The sequence below is a fragment of the Squalius cephalus genome (assembly GCF_949319135.1).
Source record: "Squalius cephalus genome assembly, chromosome: 9".
Classification (NCBI taxonomy): domain Eukaryota; kingdom Metazoa; phylum Chordata; class Actinopteri; order Cypriniformes; family Leuciscidae; genus Squalius; species Squalius cephalus.
In genome coordinates, this window is record NC_137130.1 from 14,536,200 (window position 1) to 14,561,746 (window position 25,547).

The following is a 25,547-nucleotide window of genomic DNA, read 5'->3' on the forward strand; positions in this document are numbered from 1 at the left end:
AGTTTGCTGTTGTTGTCAGATGTGGTTAACATTTTGTAGTGTCCACTATTGCTAACTAATTTAACCTTACAGTAAACATTTATATGATTATCTTTGCTCATTTCTGTTGAATGAAGCACATTGCACACACTTTTTAAGCCTTACTTGTGCGTTCTGAATTAAAGGCACACTCGACTAAGCTATTTTGTGTTATAAAAGTGGCTTATAAAATGACTCATCAATTGAACTTTCACCTTTCAATATGCCTGAAAGCACATGTCTTTGACAAGGTTTGATCACCAGTTGGTAGGATCTGGTTTGTGTTAAAGCCCTTGGTTAGCATGCAGTCAATGAAGTCAGCTGTTAGTGTTTAATCAAGGGTGCAAGAGAGCCCTCCAAAACACATCCGAGTTCAACTCCCTTACATAATGCAATTTCATCCCATTTGTTCTGCAATTGCATCTGACTAACATGTCACTTAGTTCCTGTCTCCACTTCTTTTCTAACCAAGTAAGGTAGTTGAGAAGAAACAATTTAGCACAGAAATAACAGGCAGGAATGAGGTCTGTGGAAATACCTTTCTTTTAGCTGAAAAAAAACAAAACACACACACACACACACACACACACACACACACACACACACACACACACACACACACACACACACACACACACACACACACAAACCCCAATAGTTTTCAAAAATGTAGCTGTCACATTAGGGTGGCTGCAATGAGTGTACAACATTGGAGAATAAACAGTAAGTCTTTATTTCACAATCTAATAATGAACACACAGGAGAATCACAGAAAAACACAACCACTTCCAACATCAACTGTACCGGAGAAGGAACAAACAGAACTCAGGGTTTAAATATACAGGGAGAGATAATTAAAATAACTAGGAACAGGTGTGGGATTAATTAACAACCAAGGAAACTAACTAGGGACACAGAACACAGTGAAAACGAAACCAAGACAGAACATACGCGTTACAGTAGCACCTGTGTATAATATTTTTAAGACCAATTCTATTGATGGTTATTAATATCTTTTAAAAAGAGACTAGGAGAAAGTAGTTTTAACTTTCATCATAATGTATTATAGGGATTTCTATTTGTGATTAACTGACCTTTTAAAATATGAGATGTATAATCTCATATTCATCAGTGTTAAGGAATATTTAGGAAGTGTTTTTACTGTAAAATCTTTATTTGCCAATTAGAAGAGACTTTTAGGAGATATGCATTTAGATCTTGCTTTCTTATTCAGATGTGATGTCTTTAATGTGCAGTTTAATGATGAGTGTTAATGGAACTTGTAGGTTTACAAATGATAGTTTTGGTGCTATTTACCAATAGAGAGAAGTGCTCCTTGGATTATTGAAGTGGTGAAGATATTGAATCGACATAGCAAGCCTGGAAGCTTTTAATCAATGCAATAATTTGCAGGGTAATGCAACATACACACAGTGTTTACAGATGGCACCAAATAATGGATCATACAGAGGAGATGAATGACTTTCACTGGCTAAATAAAGTCATTTTGAAGACGACCATACACAGCAATATTTTAAAATCATTAGATCAGTCTGGATGATATACGAGTCAGAATCTGTTAAGGGTTAATTAAATGTAACAAATAATAACTACAGGGACTCATCTCAAGATCAATCATTTAACAGTTCATATATAATGCCAAAATTAAGCAAAAATGATCAGTCAAGAACAGACAATTATTGAAAATATTCAAATCAAGAATGTCAGATTCAGAATGCATAGTTTGTGCATAGAAAATGTCCGTCAAAATCAACACATGATAAATTCTACCGTGTATTGTGCACGTTATTTTCTGAGAGTTATCGATGTTATGATTTTCAAACGATGTGGATTCAAAAACAGATGGATCGTATGGTAAAAATGATTTATTTCTTAGCCGGCAAGTATTCAGTGAAGTGAGTGATGCCCATGAGTGTGTTATGTCGATGTTTTTATTTCTAATATTCCAACCGACAGGCAAACAGATTTTTGACGGATGTTACAATGTGCACGAGGGGTGAATTATGTTACATTTTTGTGTAATTAGAAAAAGTGCTGGAGAAAGCACATGTTAAATGACATGTTACTCAATAAATGACATGTTACTCAGGTGATGTAACACTAAAGATGTTACATTCAGCTGTTGCAAACTTTTGGAAAATCAAGTTTTTTTGTTGTGTTTGTTTTTTTTACTAGGAAAGGAGTGGTTTTGATGCACCACTTATTTAAAAACAAATGGACCGAATTATTATTGAAATGTGCAGAGCCACACTACTGAATTACAACTTCAATTAACTTCATTCTTTAAGACCTTTGCATCACAACACCGTGTGACAGTTGTGCTGTTTTTACTTTCTTTTATTGAAACATCTGATGCAGTTTTATGTTCTGGATAAGAAGGTGTAAGATGTTTATGAAAATAAGGAATTTTAATCAGATTCTTGGCTTAAGTTTCTGGAGAGAGAGAGAGAGAGAGAGAGAGAGAGAGAGAGAAAACATGTTCCTTTAAACTTCTCGTTTTGAGAAATTATTTTTAGATTCAGTATTTACAGATAATGTTAACTGCTTCTGCTAGATTCACAGTAAGGCGTCCTAAAGTTTTCAAATGAACTACAAAATAAAATTTCGTGGAGCCAAATGAAGTGTGAGAGGACAGTATGCCCATAATTTACTTTGTACTTTTTGTCAAATGCTCTGAGGGGTGGAATCAGTTGTAGTGAAAAGATGGTGAAGAAGAGTTTGGAATGCCGTTGCTAAAGTGTAGATTGTGCAATTGGTATGGATATTTGAACAAAATAATAGACTTAGCCTGGCTGAGCATGGCACCTGGAGTGAAGGTGAAAGTAGAGATTAATTTGTCATGAGCGAATATCACATTTTGTCTTGGGGCCAATTATTTTGTCTGTATGCTCGTTCAGGTATCAGCAGACAGACCTGCAGTGTCTGCCTACAAATTAGGCCTCAGGCATATCACCATGCATACAGAGAGAGTAATAGGAAAATGTACAGGAATTTTAATGTTATTCTGGGAAGTCTGTGTTCTGATAACAAGTTTGCTATTTCTATTCTGTTGATTACAAAAAACAAAACTCCACAAACTGATTAATTGTCTGTTCAATTGTCTGTATTAACATATTCATAGATGTTATTCAGAGTGGCCGGCATATTTAATGAATGAATGGAAACAAGGATGTGAGGGACAGAAGTACAATCTGTTCTATATGTCGTATAGCTGTTGTGATTTCAATCTCTGCCCAAATAAATATGGAACTTAATGTGTCTTAAATCTGAATGTTAGAAAATAGGAATTTTTGATGGAAGTGCAGGGGGTTGTGAGATGCGATAGAAATGGCAATGCTAATATATATATATATATATATATATATATATATATATATATATATATATATATATATATATATAAAAAATATTTATTTATTTATTAAATATTACCAAGTCAAACTGATAAAAAAACACTATTCAAATTATAAATGATTATTTGTGATATCAGCTTGTGAGGATTTGTGTATTGGTACGTCAGGTTCATGGGGTTCAGCAGACAAGAGACAAAATTATCTTTTCTAAATCCCACACAAAATTTCCCACAGCTCTCGTGTGACTCCGTTCTTTTTCATCTCTCTTTCTTGCAGGAACTGTTTACGCCGGAATGCAAGTTTAAAGAGTCTGTGTTTGAAAACTACTATGTGATCTACTCATCCATGCTGTATAGGCAGCAGGAGTCGGGGAGAGCATGGTTCCTTGGCTTGAATAAAGATGGCCAGGCCATGAAGGGGAACCGGGTGAAGAAAACTAAACCAGCTGCTCACTTCCTGCCCAAGCCATTAGAAGGTAAATCATGCTCTGAAAACCTCAAGAGAACGGTTAACATCCAGGTCACTGTGACACTAGCAGAATGGTAATGAAGAGCATGAGTCCCTGAGAGATATGCTTTTGCCTAATGCCTTTTTACAGTTTTTTTTCTCAACTGGCTTTACACATTTCTTCAAACTAAGGTCAAGGTTTTCAAAACAAGGAACACATGCATCTGAACACCTTTCCAAAAACACTTTTCATTTTCATTGCGTTAATACAAATGACAACATGCATCATTTTTAGCGAAAAAAAAAAAAAAACCCACTCACAAAAACTCAGGTTCAAGCTTTCAGAACATTTAATACAAGCAACTACAGAGATGGAGGAGGTAGAGAACAATAAGAAAGAATAGAAAGAAAAGATAAAGATGAGAGAGTGAGTGGAGGAGGAAGACAGATGATGGAAGAGAAATAGGAATTCATGTAGGATGAGGAGAGGAGAGGACATCGAAAGAGTTGAGGAAAGAGCAAGAGGAGACAAAGTAAGAAGAGGCGAGAAGAGAAGAAAGGGGACAGTCTCAAATGAAATGAGAGCCAGTCTAACTGACAGTGAATCAAGGATTCTTGATAGAGGCCAGACTGAGTTTAGGCTAATGTGAGCAGTTCAAGAAAACCAAGGGAAGACCCAACATCACCATCTGTGCCGTGCTCTCGTGGGGCCGTATAAGATGTGCCAGGTGTGAATTGAACATCTACACCATTCTTTCCTTAGATACAAAGTTTGAATTGATGTGGAGGAAATTCTCACAAATGAGAGGCTTGATTATATATTTAGTGGCAGCAAACATTTTTGTACATTTGGTTTGCAACTATGTGCCATATATAGAAAAGCATACAGAAATATTTAAAAACTACATGAAAAGAAATAGCCTAACTTGTTTATGATTAACATAACCTGAATATGAGGTGCCGTCAATAGAAAACACAACTGTTTTGATATCATTTGCTTTTGTTAAATGTGTTACCTGAAAATAATGCAGCACTCACTATAAAGTGAATTAATGAATTAAATAGAACTATTTGTTTTGAAAGCACTGACTTTAGAAATGTGTAAAATAAGTTAAGAAACACTGTAATCAGCAAAAGAGGTCTTATCAGTGATGTTAGCTGTGTTCTGGGGAAAATTGTGGGTAAAAACCCTATTGATGTTTAAATGCTGTATGATTTTGGTGGAACACAACAGGATATCCAGACTGCTCTTTTACATTAAAGTGAATCCTAAAAAGACAAAAAATATTACCATAAAACTAGCATAAAAATGTGTTATATTCCAAGTCTTCTAAACTCATATGGTAACTGTGAAATGAACACATTTTTGTTTGTAGAGCTAAAATATTAAAATGTGTGTTAGAAAAGCATCTGTACAGAGCAAGCACAGGTCACAGGAACTGAAGAATTTCAGATTTAGGGTATGAGGATCATGAGGATGTAAAATGAACATTTTATCTTGATAATAAGCTCTTCACCAAGGGTTCGACCAGAAACATTGGCTTTATATTTCCATTATTTAATTACGTAATGATTTATGACTCAATAAACATTATTTCAACGCACTACATATCCAAGACCCACCTTCATACCATAATGATGGACAACCTGTCCTTCCCAATATTCCTTACAGCTCCTTTATGGCCACATTGTAAAATGTGTCTGGCTAGCGTGAGATTGATGCTTTATGTACGGTTTGAGGTGTAATTTGCAATGATGTGTGACCCGTTCCTGTCTGTGCGATGCTTTATTGCCATGTACAGATGCTCACATTTTAAACCAGTCTCTCATCCTGTTGTGTGTTCATTATATTTTCCGCTAACACCTAAACACCAGCCAGCAACCTGTAGTGTAACGGCACTGCTAAGAATACAGTGAGTTTGAACTGACATGAAGCAGTGAACCCAGGCAAATGCATCCCAAGAGATCAGGCCATCTTCTGATGACAGCTTGCCCGCAATTTGACAAACTCACACATGTCCTGTCAGAGTTGCTCTAATGAATGTCGCCTTTTTAGCCAAGTTTCAGGTTTTGAAATGAAAATGAGTTTGGAGAAAGTTTCCTACACATAATTATTCACAGATTTCAGTCATATTCCTGGTCGGCCTCAAAAATCCTCTCCAATAAGAGAGACAGATGTGGTTACCTGACTGACTCTTTCCTTCTGTAATGTCTTTTGCAGTCGCTATGTACCGAGAACCATCATTGCATGACGTGGGGGAGACAGTGCCCAAACCTGCCGTGCCTCCCAGTAAAAGCACAGAGCCGGCCGTCATGAACGGAGGCAAACCTGTCAGCAAGGAAACCAAGCCCACCACATAGCCAGATCCCAGCTCGACCATGCTCAACCCCCGAGAGCCGTGCTCCTTTTGTCAGACTCTCCATGTTTGTGGATCAGATCCAGGCGTACTCTGCTCTCTCCTCACCATTCCCTCCATTCCCCCTTCACTCCTCTGACTGTTCCGATTTAATTCGACGATGGACTGGCTCCGGAAGAGTGGTCAGCTGTGCACTAGGAGGATGCAACTGGATAAACCAGCTAAACTTTCACCATGGAATGCCCTAACTGATAATGGAATGCCTTTTGACATACAATAAAGCCGATGTTTTTTCTGTAATCGAGACAATCCACGAGAATGAAATTATGTACCGCAGGCGCTTGAGTGGCGGTTCTTTTGCCTGCTAACAGTCGCCCGTTATAACCCTTTTCTTGAACCCTGTCGCAGCAGAGACCGTACATTTCAGATCTATTTTCTATATACGCAGTAACACCAGCCACACTCTGGGGTAATACTGTAAAGATATACATATATGGATGGCAGTCCACAACTTTTGTGTTTTTTTTTTTTTTAAATCAAGTATGCTCCTGTGTCTTTCTTTCTAGGTGTCCCCCACTCAAAGCTCGAATTACCAAATCTTTCCCTTTTGTGGGTTACTTACGAAATTTGTTGTCGGGGCAGTGTGCGATGCGTTCTGGTGTGCAGTTATTCAAACACGATGATGGATTTCCGTAAACCCATCCTTAAAAGTCCTTTCACGACTTCAGTAGTCAAGAGACGTTGATCAAGTGGACGGAGCCTCCTAAACAGAATCAAACTCATTATCCAAGGTTCAGCGCTCATGTCTTCTCATTCTCGTAATGTCTAGAAAGGGACACAAGTATACTTCGACAGCAAATGCCAGCGAGGGCATTAGTCACGCCCGCTGCAGTCAAACACAAGAGCTGGAGAAGGTGTATAGAGTACATATCACTATCTAGTATGGTGCAGACAGGTTTCAACTCCAGTAACTAGGTGAATTTACACTTTTCTTTGCTCTTAATTTAGAGCGTGGGCTCTAGGAATATCTATAGGCCTTGTAGGCCTCTGGTCAAGGCCCCTCTTTGACATGCTGACTTCTCTGAACTATGGGCTAGTTCTGGCGAGCACATTACATGTGACGAGAGCGGCAGCCGTAGAAAAATACAGTCTACTTCAGACTTGTGCGGTAAAACGGCTCAATGTAAGTAAGCACCATTACTACTGGCTGCACACCCATTTTGTTCAGCAAAGGCATGGGCAAGGTTAGTATTACATTCTGTTCTTGCAACGCTGACGCAGTGCAAGAAATGGCTTCTATAACGATGTTTTCACTGTATACAAATAAAACAAAAATCTTAAAAAAAGAGAGAAGTAAATAAGTAAATAAATAGATTTTTAACTACCAGATATTATGATTCTGAAATGAGAGGGTTTTTTCCTAGCTCAGCATGCAGAGTCCAGTACTGCTCATCATGTGCCTGTGATGACCTCTAACCCAGCATGCAAAAACATGTACCCAGTCTGTGCTGGGTTAAAGGTGCCTCATGCCCCAGACACACGCATACACACACACACACACACACACACACAGATTCAGTAGCAACTTAATCCACAAACACATAAAAGTTGATTGTTACCAAAGTCCGAAAACACGAGAATCCAGCCGAACAATTTCAATTACTCGGAGGACGGTGGTCCTCTTCAGTTTTTGTCCTCACTGTGACTAGAGTTCATCACAAAGAACAATTGTCTCTACTTTTTAATCGTCTCGATTCAAATTTGAAGAGATTCCAAATGATGTCCTTTACTTCAATTGTTCATTTAGCACAAGACCGGGGTACCTATTACTAATCACCTGCATGCGTTTTCTTAAGGACCAAAGTATGGGACAGCTAGAAATGTCTAAAGCTAGTTTGAGGTGTAGGGCTACACTGAATGGGCATGATTATATAAGGCTCTCTCATACTCTGGATTGAGACTATTGCACTTTGCGTTTGAAATCGTCATCTACTCACATCTACTTAGGATTTTAACGACTAGTCAATTATCAGCCAAGTTGACAAAGCCTGTCTTGCTTTAACAGTTTTCATAGTTTGAATGATGAATACCGTTTAGAATGTTATGAAGTAGACCGAGGCTATGCTGCTAAATACAAATATATTCTACACTTCATTTGAAGACCTATATTTTCATTTATTGGGATTTTGAGCTAGTTTCATATTAGGAGATGTTCAAGCACATTAGTTAGACTTAATAGATATTTGTCTGTACAAAGCCGAATTTAATGCTAGAAAGAGATGCAGTACTATACAGGAAAAGTAGCTTCATATTTGAAATCAGTTCGAGGCTGGTGTCCCACTTCCACACCAAACAAATCACTCACTCCAATGAGCTCTACATGCTGGGCTACAGCTGCCCTGCAGACCAGTGAACTGGTTTTACGAAGGTTAAATTTATTTTTGTAAGTGACTGGTGAGTACGTGTGCATTTTGTTAGTATGTTCGTTTGTTTCTTCCTCTTTCAGAAGTCCGTGTTTGTTTCGTTCCATTCAGGTCGTGCGTGACGTCGTTTATCGTAATGAGGAGCAATCGCTGAACAATTGATCATTTCTGTGTTTTCTCCGTATTTCTGATTTTCAGTGGTGAAGGAAGGTCTCCATTGTCTGTTGATTGGTTTTGAACATTGATTTGACAGTTACTTCATCTGTTGCATGGGAAGAGGGTGGCATATATGAACTGCATGTCGTAGGCTATGTGTATCATGGACTGTTGGTATGTTCTGCTAATTTTACATACATATATGCAAAGAGTTTGTCTGCACTGTACAGTTTGTGTTTGTTGTATACACAGATACAACATATTGAATAAAATATTTATATAAAGGTACTGAAATCTCTCCAACCAATTCAATGTGATATTTCTGCAATACAAATATTATTGAACTTATTTTATCATCCTTATCCTTGTTTTCATTTTTCATTTATGGAAATAATGTCAGCATTGTTTACCTTCAACACGGGCACAATTTCTTTCAACATTTTCATTAAGTGAAAGAACAGTATGAAATGTTACAGTCCTACAGGCCACAAATATCAAAGCTAATATAAAACAAATCATAAAATATCATCATAATAAAGATATGACAGGAAATATGATTTATACAAGAGTAAAATTATTAATAGCTTACATATGCAGATTGCAAAAAAGAGCTTTTTCATTCTCATGACATCTCAGAGCAGGTTACATTTATTGGCATCAGGCTGTTTATAACTTTTGTCACATGAAACTTGCTGTAAATATAAGAGGGTCAAATCTTTTCACACAAGCAGCGCTCTGAAAAACAGCAACCTGAAAAATAATAAAATGCTCTTATTTATCTGTTTGCCATTTCCATGGATTTTCTCCTTTTACTTGTGCTTATGTGTCAGTCAAAAGTCTATGTAAGCATTATTATACACAATTTTCACATATATATATATATATATATATGGAAAACTATAGAGGATTATAGAAGTCCCACAGCTGTTTTATATGCTTATAATGGATTTGAAACCACATCGCTTTAAGAAAATGAAGGCTGATATATTGCACAGATTTCTAAAATCAATTTTCCCTTGTTTGCTGTTGATGTAGCCACTCTTTTCTTGACTGACAACAGAAAGTGTCCTTAAGTGTCCACCAGGGGTTAATACTCTTCTCCAACCCAGATTTCACAGGCGTTTCCTGTCCAGCCGTCCCAGCAGTCACAATTTCCGCAGTTGCACACACCGTTCCCTGGAACAGAAGTTGAGAGAAGAGAACTGAGAAACCCAGATCACCACTCTCCAAGTCTCGACATGCTTTCTCTCTTCACACCCCCTTGGCGGAATGTGCAAAGGGAAACCAAGTTTTGGAGCCAATATCTCTGGGGTCCCATCTATTCAGTTCAAACTCAGTCCATGTGGCAGCACTGGTATGATTACATAGTGTTATTAGTCCTTTTTATTCAGCGTTTGTAAGTGAACATTGTAATCTGGTGTACACAAAAATCATTATCTGTGGAAGCTTACTGAGATAATTCAAGAGTGTAATTTGTATATCATACACACATTAATTGTATAACTCAAACTCCATATTGATCTATACCGAGTGTCTAATATTTTCTACTGCTACTTAAAAAGTGTCTTGGGAATTCACATAATTTGCAGTACATATAGCTGCAGAGGTCGGGTCAATAAAATCGCCTGCTACTTGTAAATCAGCTGAAGTGAGGTTTACATATGCCGTTAGAAAAGCTCTATGTGACAGCAGCTTTCTTTCAGAAGAAAGCTTGAGAGCCGTTTATTGTATCAATACCAAAACAGTTGGAATTCGCATCTGCTGTGCATGAAATTAAGCCCTGGCTTTCCCTAATACGTTGAATTTTCCACAGCGCTCATCAATTGTGGGTGTAATGAGAATATCTTACTGAAGAAGCCATGAAGATTATTATTTAGAAACTGGCAGGCACATTTTTGCATGATTATAATTATAAAGGCTGAGTGCATTACTGTTACCCAAGGTAAGGGAAAGAATTGCCTGATTGTTTGCATTTGCATTTCATCTAAAGAGAAAAGGAGGTTTATCCCTGAGCAACATGAGAAAATAGTTTTAATAATACTTATGAATATGGAAATTATGACATATGCCCTAATCGTTACTATGCTAATCAGTGACATTTAACAGACACATTTATGCATTCCTTTTGTCAATTGTTTTTCATCTCGTTTTGTAATGAATTGCACGAGGAACTGTATAATTGGTTGAATGACACGACAACTGATAACTAAGTCATTAGACCAATAAGTAAACAGTTTCTATACAGAGCTGTCCAAGCATCCTCGAGCCCTATTGCGCTATTGTGATAACAAATATTTATTGTGCTTTTTATTACCACTGACTGGCCAACTCTTCAGGGCTTTAAAGGAAAACCTTGGCTCTCTTCGGAGCATCTTTCCCATTGAAAAGCAGGACGAGAACAACACAGCAGGAGCCCACTGATTGGACGGCTCATCCTAAGAGTCGCACAGTGCTGTCTAATCAAACGGCAGCCACATCAGAGAACCTCAATAACTGTCACAAAGAGATCTGTCAGCGTACGAGTGGGTGTTTGGTGGAGCGGTGCTGCATTTGAACACATACCTGTGCAAACCAGGCCGTCATGTTTGTCGCACTCCCTGTCGTCGCACTCGCAGAATTCCCCTGAAATGTACCACTCCTGTGGTGAGCAGATACAGCGACCACAGTGACAAGAGCCTGCAAGAACAAATTAGCCTTCAGTCACACAACCATTGGAGATCCATTAGTCTTCCCTTATTCTCCTGTGCTATTTCACGTGATTATAAAACACTTAAAGCTGTGATACGGCTCCTAATTGGAATTTAAATAGGGTAAATTGTTTTTCTAAATGTGTGAAATAGCTGTTGTTTGCAAGGTCCAATTTCATGTTCCTACCGAGTCAGTAACAGACCAATATACAAGCTAGGCCAGTCGATAGGCTGATATTTGGCCATTTGGAAATAATCTGCATTGGTCGATAATACAGCTGCACCATTAATACAATTCAAGCAAATGCCGATAAGCCAATAGTTAGGACAATTACAGATTATAAATTTGATTTGTGAAAAAAATAAAAAAATAAACTATTTAAAATAAATGTATTAAATTTGCGTATGTGGAATTTTACTGTGCATTAAAAAAACTAATATTTAAAGAAATTTACTCTGATATCTCTGATTTTTTAAATCTTACAATGGGAAACTATTTAAATATCTAAAATCAGATCATTTAAAAAAGAATAGAAAAATAAGCAATATTACTGGATAACAGTTATGGTGGAAATATGCTTCCTAGTTGATAACCTTGTCTGATTGGCTGATTAACAGGCCAAGTGTTATCTCCCTCTCTGAGTGAATATTGTGTCAAATAAGTGATATTTTTGACGTTATTTTTGTGGGCATTGCATTTGCTGTCTTCAATTTGTACTGACCACCCTTGGTTTGCGTTTCCCCAATGCATCATAAGCCTAAGTATTGTTGTACGTATGATGCTTTGGGGAGACCCTGGTCTCTAGATGTTAGTCAACATGACTGCACAAAACAAGTCTTATAAACTGGGATTCTCATATTATTACACATAGGAACCAAGATTACAAGAAATTAAGCAAGCCATAACCCAATGTGGCTTTTAACCACTATGCCACAGCTCTTATGAAGATGCAATCTCAGTCCCTCTCTATCAACTAAATGTGACATAAACCCTCCCCAAATAACAATTGATAGTTGTGTGTGCCATCCACCTCATTAGAGAAGCATATGCAGGGAATCTATTTAATTGTTCAGTTTGTTTCCCAACAAACAAATGAGGGAACCCACTTTCATTTTTAAGAGATTTTTTAAGGTGGCGCTCGAAGCATCGTCCCTCCTACCTTTTCCAGAGCACATGATGCCGTCGGCTGTCTCGCACAGGCTCTTGCTTTGCTCGTCCGTCATGTCACAGCTGCGGGGGAACTGGCAGTGCTTCCCAAACCATCCATCACTGCAGATACAGCGGCCACACGAGCAGAAGCCGTGGCCTGGGGGAGACACACAGCGCACATGTACGTGCGCGTGCACACACAATCACTTTCTCTCCTTACCAAAGAAAACCGCCATTTGTATCTGCCAAAACAAAGCAACGGTCTGATTGATCCAGGCAAATATAATTGGTTCAAACAGACAGGGATTCGTTTCCAGACTGGCTAATGGTGTTGCGTTAGCTGTACGGCTCTTATCACTTATGGACCCCGTGGGATAAAACATTCTTTAGCCTCTCGGATCGCTTAGGATGAGGTTGAGGTTTGGTTTCATCATTTGTAACGAGCTGTCTAAATTGTACTCCGTCAAATCCTTTGTTTCAGCTGGCGTGAAAAAAATACTATTATCTATAGCCTAGATCTTGATTTAAGCTTGATACATAGACTTAGACTTTGATTAGAGCAGGGATGTTCAACCTTGTAGATTCCATGGACCCCCTAAATATGATAATGATCATCCAATATTATATGAAAAATATTAAGCGTAGCGTCAGTTCTGTCAGGTCACGTTAGTCAAGCTCGCATCAGCTGTCTCTCAGCTGATCCACGTCTACCTATAGGAATACGAGGCCAATCACTGTATACATATATAAGCTCCTTCAGTATTATCAGCAGCTATCGCGTTTCTCAGGAGCTAATTACCCTCCTCCATCCCCAGCTCCTCCTCTCGTCCAATCAGTATGACATTCTTATTCGCCTTGAATCAGAATAAATTCTCGAATTATGTTGTACTTTAAAATCTCTAATTAATGATATCTGCAATACATTCATGTTGGTTCTGTTCTGTTTACCCTAAGGGGAATTATTGCTGCTCTCCCTGCTCTTATCCATGCTAGGCTGGAGTTCTTGCCCAGAACAGAACCATACCGCCAATCCTAACTGTATGCAATTGACAATCGTATTTGACGATAATGGTCCTGACAGAAATTTAGTTTCTATTAACTTTATTATATTTTTCAACCTATAGTACTGTAATGTTGTATATATTTATTCACTAATTTACTTATTTTAATTAGATATTTTCAGTATACATGCTGCCCCTTGGTAATATTAGAAAACATGGGATTAGTTTCCATTGTTATGCTGATGATACAGTTATACATTTCATCTAGACCAGATGAAACTTCTAAATTATCCAAGTTGGCAGAGTGTGTTAAAGAAATTAAATATTGGGTGACCAGTAATTTTCTTCTATTCAATTCAGATAAGACAGAGATATACTTATTGGACCAAAAACCTGTACACAAAAGATCTTAGAAAATCTGTATTTAGAAGGATGTACTGTTTCTTCATTCTCTACAGTTAAAGACCGGTGTTATATTAGACAGCAACTTGTCTTTTGAGAATCATATTTGATATGTTACAAAAACGGCTTTCTTCCACCTCAGTACCATTGCTAAGCTACGGAAGATGTTATCTGTTTCTGATGCAGAAAAGTTAGTTCATGCATTCATGACCTCTATACTAGATTACTGTAATGCATTACTAGCTGGCTGTCCTGCATCCACAATAAACAAACTACAGTTAGTCCAAAATGCAGCGGCTAGATTTCTTTCCAGGTTAAGAAAATATAATCAAATAACACCAATAGTATCATCTCTAAACTGGTTGCCTATAAGTTCCATATCGATTATAAAATATTGCTACGTACTTATAAGGCCCTAAATGGTTCAGCTCATGTGTATTTAATTGATCTTCTATCCTCTACTCGCTACAATCCAACATGCTCTTTAAGGTCATAAAACTCAGAACTTTTGGTAATACCTATCTAAGTCCGCCAAAGGAGAGAAAGCGTTTTCACATTTGACTCCTAAGCTCTGGAATAGCCTTCCTGATAATGTTGGCTCAGACACACTCTCCCAGTTTAAACCTAGATTAAAGGGGGGGTGAAATGCTATTTCATGCATACTGAGTTTTTTACACTGGTAAAGAGTTGGATTCCCATGCTAAACATGGACAAAGTTTCAAAAACTAAGTTGTACGTTTGAAGGAGTATTTTTGTTCCAAAAATACTCCTTCCGGTTTGTCACAAGTTTCGGAAAGTTTTTTTCGAGTATGGCTCTGTCTTACGTAAGATAGGGCGGAATTTCCTTATATGGGTCCTAAGGGCACTTCTCCGGTAAGATCGCGGCCGCGCGCGCACTCGTAGACTAGAGCAAGAGAGTGAAAGCAGTTCGCCATCAAAGCGCCCTGCCCGGCTTTTGGGAAGTCAATGTCACCAAAGAAGTGTGTTTTTGGTTGCCAGGGCAAGACAACCCTGCACAGATTCCCAAAGAACCCAGCGTTAAGGAACCCGTGGATGGAGTTTGTTTTCCTAAGCATAAACGGAGTTGTGTAAGACTGTTGTTCCCTGCATTTCGACGATGATTGTTTTATAAACAAAGCCCAGATCTACGGATTTGCAGATCGTCTAATGCTTAAGGATCGAGCAGTCACAATGATAAAGGTTCGCGGTCGTGCGTTGGAACCGGACGGTGAGTAAAACTGTTTGTTGAACAAATGTCTCTGTGTGTTGTCACTAGCTTGGTGCGTTAGCACAGCTAAGCTTCGCCCACACGGCCCGCCCCCAGCCGCTCGTTTTTTTCCGGAAAGACTCGGTACAGCCTATCTTTCTGTTAAAAATTTAATAAAACAAAAGACTTTTTGGAGATATGAAGGATGCAATATTACTCTATAGGTACTCAAGATTAACAGGAGATTGAGTGAAAATGAGCATTTCACCCCCCCCTTTAAAGACACATCTCTTTAGCCAAGCATTCACATAATACATCTCACAACCTTGTGCTCCAGCTATATCAGATCAGATGCACATGATTTTGCTTGAGAAGTTATGAACAGATTGCTACTCTCCATTTAATCTCCATTTGCTTTTCATAACATGCTCATTGTTTTTGCTTAAATTACTACATAATGTTGGCTAACTGCATGATCTGTATAGTTTAGAACTGTACATTTCTGCAATATGGACATTACTTTGACACAGTCACAAGATAGCAGATTACTCTTAATTGTAATGTAGAAACATGCATTTTCTGTAAAGCTGCTTTGAAAGGATATAGAAAGAGTCGGTCACCAACTTCCAAGGGGGTACCAGGGCACCATCTCACCTCCCTGGGTGCAACAAAGTGCGATTTTAACTGTTGTTGACAAGTTCCACACAGTCTGTGCATTAGTGGTAGAGATTTTCAACGATTCTTTCCACAGGTTACATTGTTATGCCTGTTGGTGGCTTTAAGAATGAGTCATTCAACCATTTATTCAACCGATTCGTTCATAACACTGAATTGTCCAGGAACGAATCGAGTGAGCCATTGACTAATTCACTGAAGATTTGTTCAAAACCACAGATTCATTTTGGAACTCCACTACAGTCTGTTGCTCCACTTTGTTTGGATGTTCATTGGCTGAGAAAAATAGACAGTATGTAAGTACAATATTGTGTATATAATGTAAGTTACTCAATATAACTTTGTGTTTATTGAACTGTAAAACAGTATCACAGTTGCAGTCATGTTTGTATCAGCATTAAGAACAAAGGCAGTCATGATAGTGTTAAAATCCAAAAAACTGTAGCCTATACATAGGTGACGATAGCTAAACAAGCCTGCATGCATTAGTACTCCAACCACTTTATGGTAGTAAGTCGTCAACATGTTTATAGCTATTTAACTAATAACACACATATCCCCGAGCTTCTCAGTGATAAATTGAACTTGAGAGGCCGTTCATGTCCAATTTTTAAAGGGAAAGTTGCTTGAAATGGGTTGAAAATCTGTAGTGTTTACATACTTACGTTAGCTATGAACAGGTTGATAATAAAAAGTGGTTGGAGTCATAATTTATAAAGTTTATAAAGTTGTCATTTTAATTGTCCTCATCACTTATGGACCGGGTTATTTGGCATTTACAAGAGCGTCACTTCGGGAGATTTGTGCATGGGCGTTATTTCACGTAGGCTGCAAAGAAACCAAATGTTCACTGAAGCTGAACTGTGTTTTTTCCCTTAATCTTTAAAGAGCAGTTGGTGACTCACTGTGATAGAACAACTCCTAAACCCATTGACTTACTTACTTTCTGGAACAGTGCTTGGCAAAGAAAAAAACAAGGGATTCCCCTAGCCTAGACTACATCTGGCAAGGCAGAAATGTGTTATTAAAACCAAACAAAAGAATGTGCCTGAAAATGAAAAGACAGACAATATTGAACATTCTCTTCAGTGCTCAGTATGTTTACTGAATGTCTGACGCATATTATGCTACCTTCACATGCTATTGTAATGATCGTAAATACGAGTTTCCTAGTTCAAAATTGATACCCAAGATCCCGAGTTGGGTGTGCCATAAACTTTAAACATGGCGGAGGGGAGAACGATTGCTGCTGTGACTGGTATTCTTTTACATTTTTTCCCCAATAGCTAATGCATTGTCTTGTCGTTAATGTATATGTCCTATTTACATATATGAATATTCATTTAAAGCGTATTGTAAGTTTTATACACTGTGAAAAATGACTGAAATTATCACAGTGAATTTATAAATGGTTGTCAATGAATGGGACGCTATATCATTTAGGCTTTAACAAGATTTTCCCAATAAATAGACAAGAATAAACCTGGTGTATGATACTTGTTCTTTCCGACAACAATGCACTTGAACTCGACAAGCTCGTAATTATGACTTAAGGTTTAAGTTAGGTTTTAAGTAGTTAAGTAGGAAATTTCCGATAACATGTGAAGGCAGCATTAGTCATGATATGGACTTCTATGAACAAGCTCTGCTGTATTTAATACATTTTAAAAATGCTATTCTTTATAAATGTGTGTGTGTTTCATTTTGTGCAAGGTGATTTTAACCAAATTGGAACACCAAATCAAAATAGGAATGAAAGTACCCAATTTAAAAGTTTATTTTATACAGTTGGGAGGAAATATTTGTTGCAGAGGATGTGCAAAGTGGGCCAAATCACAACAGAGATTCATTTGTGAAATATGTTTGTACTTACACACTGAGTTCTAATAAAATACTTATTTAGGAGGTTATGAAATGGCAAATTGATTAAATAAACAGAACAGGCACTGTAGTGACTATTTAGAATAAATGGATTGAGTGGCAGTGTATTCCGACTGTACCTTATAATAACTGCAAGAAAATATTTTTGTGTGTGGCTCTTTTGTCTTCCTCTCTCTAACTCGTTTATTTTGTGGGTGTATGGTATACAGGCTTGAAGTTTGATGCACTCTTGGTAGAGCTACATGCTTGACTGCTTCAATCAGCCAGCCTACGAGAGCATTTAATTGCTTTGGTGAGTGGCACCCCAGTCCTTTCAATTAAAGCGCACCTGCGATTCCCCATTATCCCGCCTGTAAATGCAATTCGAGTGTGGGCATGTTTGAATTCACGGTGCTTCTCACACCTATCTTTGGAAGGATATTTTCCAAAGAATGTAGCCTAGTCCTAAACTCTCAGGCAAGTGCCTCATAAAATTATATAAATCCAATCTGAAATATTGATGATCCTGCATTTCAGTAAAACACTTTCATGTTAATACAGCTGGAATAGCTTCTCAAGAGCTAAAGATCCCATGATAGGCAAGGCGTATCTGAAGGCTGCCCTTCATTTGAACACCAATTCAGTCCTGCAGGACCATCTATGCAATTAGCTGAGATGAACGTTTCATCAGTGTGTGTGACGGCTGTCTCTCTGAGCTGAGAGCTGGAGGGAAGGCGTGTTTCCACGCTTCACTTCTGTTAGCACTCTCATCTGTCTGACTGTGACTCAGGCAGTCACAGTCCCGAGCCCTATACATATTTAAACATCTCCTAGGGCTGGCCCACACAAGGGCAGCCGGCCGAGCTGTGGCGGCTGGTCGCTTAGTGACACAACACAGTAAGCATTCAGAAAGAAGCAGCATTAAATTTGTATCCCCACCAAAAGAGGAGTAATGTCGTTCTTAAAGGCCCCCTGAAATCAAAATGCCGTTTTTTTAGCTTTTAGTATGAATGTTAGCCTTAAGTTTATGAAAAAGCTGGTGTGTTCCAAAACAATGACAAAATTCACATTTAGGAGATTCAAACTTATGGTCTCTCACTTCCGCTAAAATGGATCACGGATTTTTATGACATCACCGTGGACTTTAGCTTCTCATCACATCTTCTGTCCAATCAAACGCTCTCTAGAATCTGAAGCGTCCCGCCCCCTATACTATAAATACCACCTGGCCAAAGCAACCGGCGCTGACACGTCACGGAGCAATATAGGTTAGAGATGTATGTTCGGTCACTCAAATGCTCGAGTTTTATTCCATTTTCCAACTGTACGTTGGTTAAGAATGAAATGGCTTGAATTTATTCACACCTCTACTATTGAATCCAACGTATCATCAGCGCTCGGATTCGCTTTCATGGTGCTGTCAAGTACGACTTGCAGTCTGTGAGGTCAACTAAACGCTATTGGCTATTTGAAAAGGGGGAGGAGCCATTCAATATGCCCCGCCTTAGCTTCGTGTTTCAGTGGAAATGACATCAACACAGCATACAAAGCTGCGCGTTCCAAGGCACTTCAGTGGGCCTTTAATATACAGACGTGTACCATTGTTGAAATTGCTGTGCTCATCTATCATCACATTTTCACAGGGGGGTTTCTCAAATGGCACTGCTATAGAATAGATAACAGTTTGACAGATAAACATTTATATTGGTGGCAGATATATATTATTTGCTGATAACTGGGAATATAATAATGTGTAACTATGTCACCTTAACCAGTCCTTTGTAACAGCACATGGAAAATTAAAAACAGATGTGCACAGATAAAACATTTATAATAAATACTGCAATATTCCATAAAAAACAAGAATTGTCAATTTTGATTTTATGGTGACTTAAACAAATGTCTTTTTTTCATACAGCAGAAGTCAACAGTAACCAAAACTTTTTTTTTGTTTGTTTGTTTTTTTTGGTTTAACCAACTTTTATTTGGCTAAACAATTCTTCAAAATATGTTCTTTCATGTTCCACAGAAGAAACTTTTACAGGTTTGGACAGAGATGAGCCTGAGTAAATGATGGCAGATGTTTCATTTTTGGGAGAACTATCCCTTTAAGTGTACAAATACATTGTAGTAGTTTTTTATAATAAATTAATAAAAAAGTATTTTGTGTCAGGTATTAGCACTGTATATGGCTGAAATCCCGAAAGTAAGTATAGAGAAGAAACTGAAAGCAATAGTCTTTTTAATAAGTGAAAGTCGTGGCAACATATCTCAGCTATGTGGCCTCAGGGACAATGTTGTCTGGACAAGCACTCATGAAACAGTCGTATACATGCACAAAAACAGATCTGCTCACTGCTCAGGTATGACCGGACAACCCCAGCAGGAGGGTATGAAAATCATCTTGTTTAGTATTGCTTTCTAGCCAATAATGTAATTACTAGAATCTGTAAAGTCTGTTTCTATGTCAGCAAATTCTAAGAATACACAAGTCTGTCAATAATTTCCAGTGTCAATATTCCTGTGGTTTCTTCATCTTAAAGTACAGTACATACTGTGATCTACATGATTCAAGCTGCCGTCCAAAAGCAAATAGTCTTAGAAAATGTCAATTAAAATGAAATGACTAAATTGGTGAGCATTTGGCCTCGGCAAAAAACTTTCCCCCAAGTCAACGCTCTGTGCCTAGATGCCTTCAAACAAGAGTGCAAACTTCTCAGAGAAGTAGGATTAAATTAAAAATTGTAATTTATCATTTTGGCAGGTTTGTAGAAGGGATATATTCTCAGAGAAGTGCATCTTCATTTAAATGAAAAAAAACAACAACACAAAAACAATAATTAACTGTTAATAATTAACAGTTTTAGTTAACAGTAAAAAGCAATAAATAAATAAATAAATAAAAAAGTGAAATATGACATGAAATAGTAAGTATATAATACAAAACTATTTCTAAAAGTAACAATGTCCAAGAGCAACACCAGTAAATAAGGTTTCAAATTGATTTGATTTAGCTCATTGCATTCTCATAGAGGTCCTAAAGTGTGGCAAAATACATGTGACAAATCATGTGAGCACTATGATTTGCTATTTACACGGTTCGCCTGTCATGTATAGAACTGATTTGCAAATTTGCCTAAATGGGTCAAAGTGAAAGTTTGAGGATGGTTAACAACTCAACCTCACATCCAAATTCAATTATAGCCTACTGAAAACATGTGACTTGAGTTTTTTTTTTTTAATTTGTTTAACTCTGTTAAATAAAAGGTGCACCTCTGTACCTGTATTGAACCAATCTGTATGTTCTGAGAGTGGCCATGAAAGGCAGGATAGATGCTGATTCTCTATTAATTACCTACTTGCCTTGGCAGAACCATGTATAACATGATTAGTTCCCTAGTGTTTATTATCAATATCCCTAAAGTCAGATGGTGTAAGTGTATGTTACATTCCATCATAATGCATAAAAATATAGACCTAATATGTCAATGCCCTCGGTCGATTGAATGATGTGTTGATCAGTCAGCTGAGTCTTTATAGGTTAATGTTTAAACCCACAAGCTTCTACATGATTATGATTATAGAAAAACACATACGTTGCGGTGAGAGTTTTGTTGGAAGCCCCAATGATGGATTGCATTATTATGGTCAATTCCCATTCAGTTTTTCATAAGATTTTCATAGACCAGCACCATAGAGATATCAAACAATGGCACCATTATGCTTATCTGTCCTGCTGTGTGTGTTTGTGTGTGTTACCTCCACAGATCTCTCCGTTCAGGTCCTCACACTGCCTGTTGTCACACTCACAGTTCTTGCCATAAACGCGTTTATCTCCGGGTGGGTGGCAAGTGCACTGGCCACACAAACACTGCCCTGAAACACACAAATACTCTGTGACTGGCCAGAAAGCAAAAAATGAGAATGAAACTCAATCCAATCTAACATATGTGGCTATTTTTGCCATTTTATTATCAAGATATTGTATGAAGGTAGTTAAAAACTACATTTCACCTTGAATTTGGCTTATCAAGGTCAACTGAAAAGCTCATTGCATTGAAAAGCACAGAGTGCCTCAGTCTATGCTTATCATAGAGCACATTAGTCTGCTAAAGTGGCACTGTCGTTGTTTGACATTGACAGCCGTTACAACTCCAGCTCCGTGCAGGCGAGGAGAACAACAAAGCAACGCCCTGTCTGACAACCTCTCAGCCTGCCATGCAGATAAAAGCTGCGTACTGCCGTTGCCACGGTAACTGGTGATGTCAAAACACTTTTCCTTTATCGATTAGCATGAGTGACGTCATTCCCTTAAGCTTGCATGCTAAGCTGCAAGAGAGTGTTCAGAGCATGTAAATAAAAACATTTAATGACTAACCACCTGTCTTTTCAGTCTTATTCCTTTCATTTTCACTTCTCTAATAGCGTTTTCCATCACTAGTACCAAATTATGTAGAACTGTGCTGTCTGCAACAAGTGGAGCTCAACGAGTTAAAATGTACAAGTAATCATACAAACTAAACTAAATTGATTCTGCACATTATTCAATACCTTTATGCAGAAAATATGAAACACATGATGCACTAAACAGAAAGCGTATATATTTTCCATATGCTTTCACAGTGGCTGGTAGCATTATGTGTGCGTACATGGAGAAAGCAGCGCTGGCAGCTTCAGTGTGATTAATGGCTCCCTCGCTGATCATGTACTGAGCTTTGGTCCGAATCGAAACATTTAATTCCTTCACAATATTTGAGAGACAGCCATCCGGCAAGTTCAATTCTCTAGAGAGCCATGCCTTTGCAGATGCCAAGACAAAAGCCCCGTTGCTCTAAATTGTTAAACATCATAATGGTTCAGCATCATCAATTTCCAATAATTCGACCCCTAATTCATCTCTAAGAGTTACATTATTATAAATTTATGACCATGGTGCTTAAATCCTGGGATGAGCTTTTAGAGTAAACGCTGTACAGGGAGCAGCACCAGCTGTTCTGTGTTAGACTGGGACTTCTATCATATTATCTCTGTTAAGCAGTTTTCAGTAGATATTGGTTATGTCACAATTTACAAACTTATTTTGCATCTGAAAGGGCAACTTCTACGAATGCATATGCAATTAGGTCAGCAGCAAAAATAACCCTGTCCACACCTTTTCACTGCATGTCTTTAGTAAATCCTGACAGTAGTTTTTTTAACGCCGAAAGAGAGTTTGCGCTGGCGCTAATCTGGCCCTAAAACTCAGGGACTCAAGGTTTTGTGCGTGATATTATAGCCAAAAAAAAAAGGTTCCAAAAGGTGTCTTTTTTTTCATCTCACAGCAATGCCATTAAAATAACATGCTGGGTTCCCCAAAGAACCTTTCAAGAAACAGTTCTTAAAATAAAATAAAAATTCTTAGTGTGAAGAACTTTTAAATAATCTGAAGAACTCTTTTCCATTATAAAGAAACTTTTGTGCAATGAAAATGTTCCATGGATGTTTGCGGTTCTTCATGGAACCATAGATGCCAATAAATAACCTTTATTTTTATGAGTGTACTTACGAAATCCACCTTTGCAATGCTTATTTTCAATGTAGGACACACTAATTCTACTTTTTATGACAAATGAGAATTGGGACACAGCCATTTTGAAGTTATTCTCTGGCATATCTGGAAAGAATGTTGATGATGAATGCCAAGACTCTATCACTCTTGTGCCACAAACTTGACAAGGACAATCAGGCTTGTAAAGACACCAGTGTTTAGCTGCACAGACCACTGCCAGCTCTGACATTAAATGACAAGCGTGGTGGAGTCGTGCTGAGTGTATCCTGATGTGTCCTGTGAAGCATGAACCTGCCAAATACTGAGGTTCATGCAAATGAGACTCCGAGGGTGCTAAAGGGGGCGACGAAGTTTTTCACTGTCTGATTTTTAAAGTGCAATTAAGAAATGTCAAAAGCCACATAGAACCAGAGGTGGACCTTTTCACAGTAGGTTTTTAGATGCAAATGCATGTAGGTTTGTATATATGAATATAAAATGAAAGTCTGATGAAAATGAAAGTAAGAATAAAAATATAATAATATAATATAATAATTTGACTCATTTATTCAACCGATTCTTTCAAAAACACGGATTCATTCAGGTGTGAGAGAGTTTTTAGGTCTTTATGAGCGAGTCAATAAATAATTTACGCTTGCAATTCATTCAATTCATGATTAACTGATTTGCATACCAGATCCTTTGCTGTGATATGCATATCAGATCCTTTGTTGGCTCCATTTGGAACTACTTTTGTTTAGAAAATAAAGTAAAATACTCTACAGTCACTACATACAGCTTTCCACATTTTAAGAGGCATTAATATTTGATGTGTTCCTAATGCACCACTTCTCATCATTTGCTGATTCTGAATATAGAGCAATCTGGGGAGAAGTACTAGCTTTACCACTTTTTCTTTTGCAATATTTCACTTCTGTCAGACAATTTTGAAACATAGCATTTGGAAGCCTTTCAATCAGAACAGGGAATGAAAGGTCAGGGAGGACAGTGTGAGTTGTGTTAAGATGTGACATTTAAAGGCATCTCGAGTCCACTTTTCAGGTGCTGCCCACTAGCAGCCATAAGGACCACCACAATGACACAGCACTCTGCATGCAACACATTCATAAACCAATAACTATAATTCACTTATATAACATATTTGTTTTGAAAATGTCATTTCTATAGCATAAGGTATTTTTGTCATGTATTTATATTCATTTATTTTTTGCTTGACTTGAAAGTTCAACCCACAATTCAACAGCATGCATATAAATATAAATAAGCATATCCATACTAATTGGACACATTCAGAAAGTACATTCTTTCTCAATGCAGAGCACCACTTGGTCCTTGTGCACCAGAGAAGGCCACCATTATTAAACTCAGAGGAAGTGATTGCAATCAGCCCTAATTCTGCTGATTTGCTTTAAAGATCGCTCATCACACCAAGCAGTTCCTACAACACACTGGATATCAGTCAACATCTGCGTGGCAAATTAGGCCTCTTTTCCCTCTCCTGTAAGATGGCTGGGAATGTTGAATGATTGCTGCTGTGCATGTTTAATCAAGATGCATTCTTTGCATACAGGCTCTGCACGGTAATCTATAGAGTGCATTAGTGAGCTAATGAATAGTGTAAAAACCAACACTTAGTAACTTCCGTGCTATCAAAAAAAAAAAAAAAAAAAAGAAAAAAAAGTGCAATCACTCATTTGTTGCTTCTCAAATGGCGGGATATACAACCATACAGTAAGCATCTTTCAGATATCATTGAAATGCCAAATGTTAGACCTAAAGATCATATACAATGGAACTGCTGACAAATTCACAAAAGAATCAACTTCTCTACAGTTGAAATTGGTTTTCCAGCCTCAGCAGAAACACTCTCAGAACAGGTGTTTCCTGGAGGATATTCCAGGCTTAAGAGAACGTGAAATCTTCCCAATTTTCACCGGCTAAACTGGCTCTTTGTTTCCTCTCAAAACCATTTACAAGCTTTTCTACTGAATCCTGCTTTCTCTGTGTCCATTTGCTACAAGTCACTGGCAGTGATGATGGCCATCATTCTTAACTAGGAAAAACTAAATGAGGCAAGCACAAGCCTGATTTAAAACATCAAGATATCTATTTTTAGTCGGAGACTTCACGAATCCCAAGCAAACTGCCATGTGGCATGGGAATCCCTCATATGGGGCTTCTCCATGTCACTGTGTAAATGTTGAATTGATTCAGCCAGGATGACAGCCCTTCTTAATTGTGG

At 37.9% G+C, this 25,547-nt stretch overlaps 2 protein-coding genes across 4 annotated transcripts in view; one reads left to right on the forward strand and one right to left on the reverse strand.

Moving 5' to 3' along the window:
• Positions 1-9,027, forward strand: part of fgf14 (fibroblast growth factor 14) — a 137,241-nt gene extending 128,214 nt beyond the window's left edge. For all 3 annotated transcript variants that reach the window (XM_079882437.1, XM_079882438.1, XM_079882436.1), the window contains exons 4-5: positions 3,669-3,867; positions 6,061-9,027. In XM_079882437.1, coding sequence (XP_079738563.1) covers positions 3,669-3,867; positions 6,061-6,200 — 339 coding nt within the window. In that variant the 3' untranslated portion in view covers positions 6,201-9,027. The remainder of the gene's footprint in view (positions 1-3,668; positions 3,868-6,060) is intronic.
• Positions 9,028-9,037: 10 nt separating this feature from the next.
• Positions 9,038-25,547, reverse strand: part of itgbl1 (integrin, beta-like 1) — a 45,879-nt gene continuing 29,369 nt past the window's right edge. The window contains exons 8-11 of the mRNA XM_079882435.1: positions 21,517-21,633; positions 12,623-12,769; positions 11,338-11,451; positions 9,038-9,951 (exon numbers count right to left, since the gene is read on the reverse strand). Of these exons, the coding sequence (XP_079738561.1) occupies positions 9,863-9,951; positions 11,338-11,451; positions 12,623-12,769; positions 21,517-21,633 (467 nt within the window). The 3' untranslated portion in view covers positions 9,038-9,862. The remainder of the gene's footprint in view (positions 9,952-11,337; positions 11,452-12,622; positions 12,770-21,516; positions 21,634-25,547) is intronic.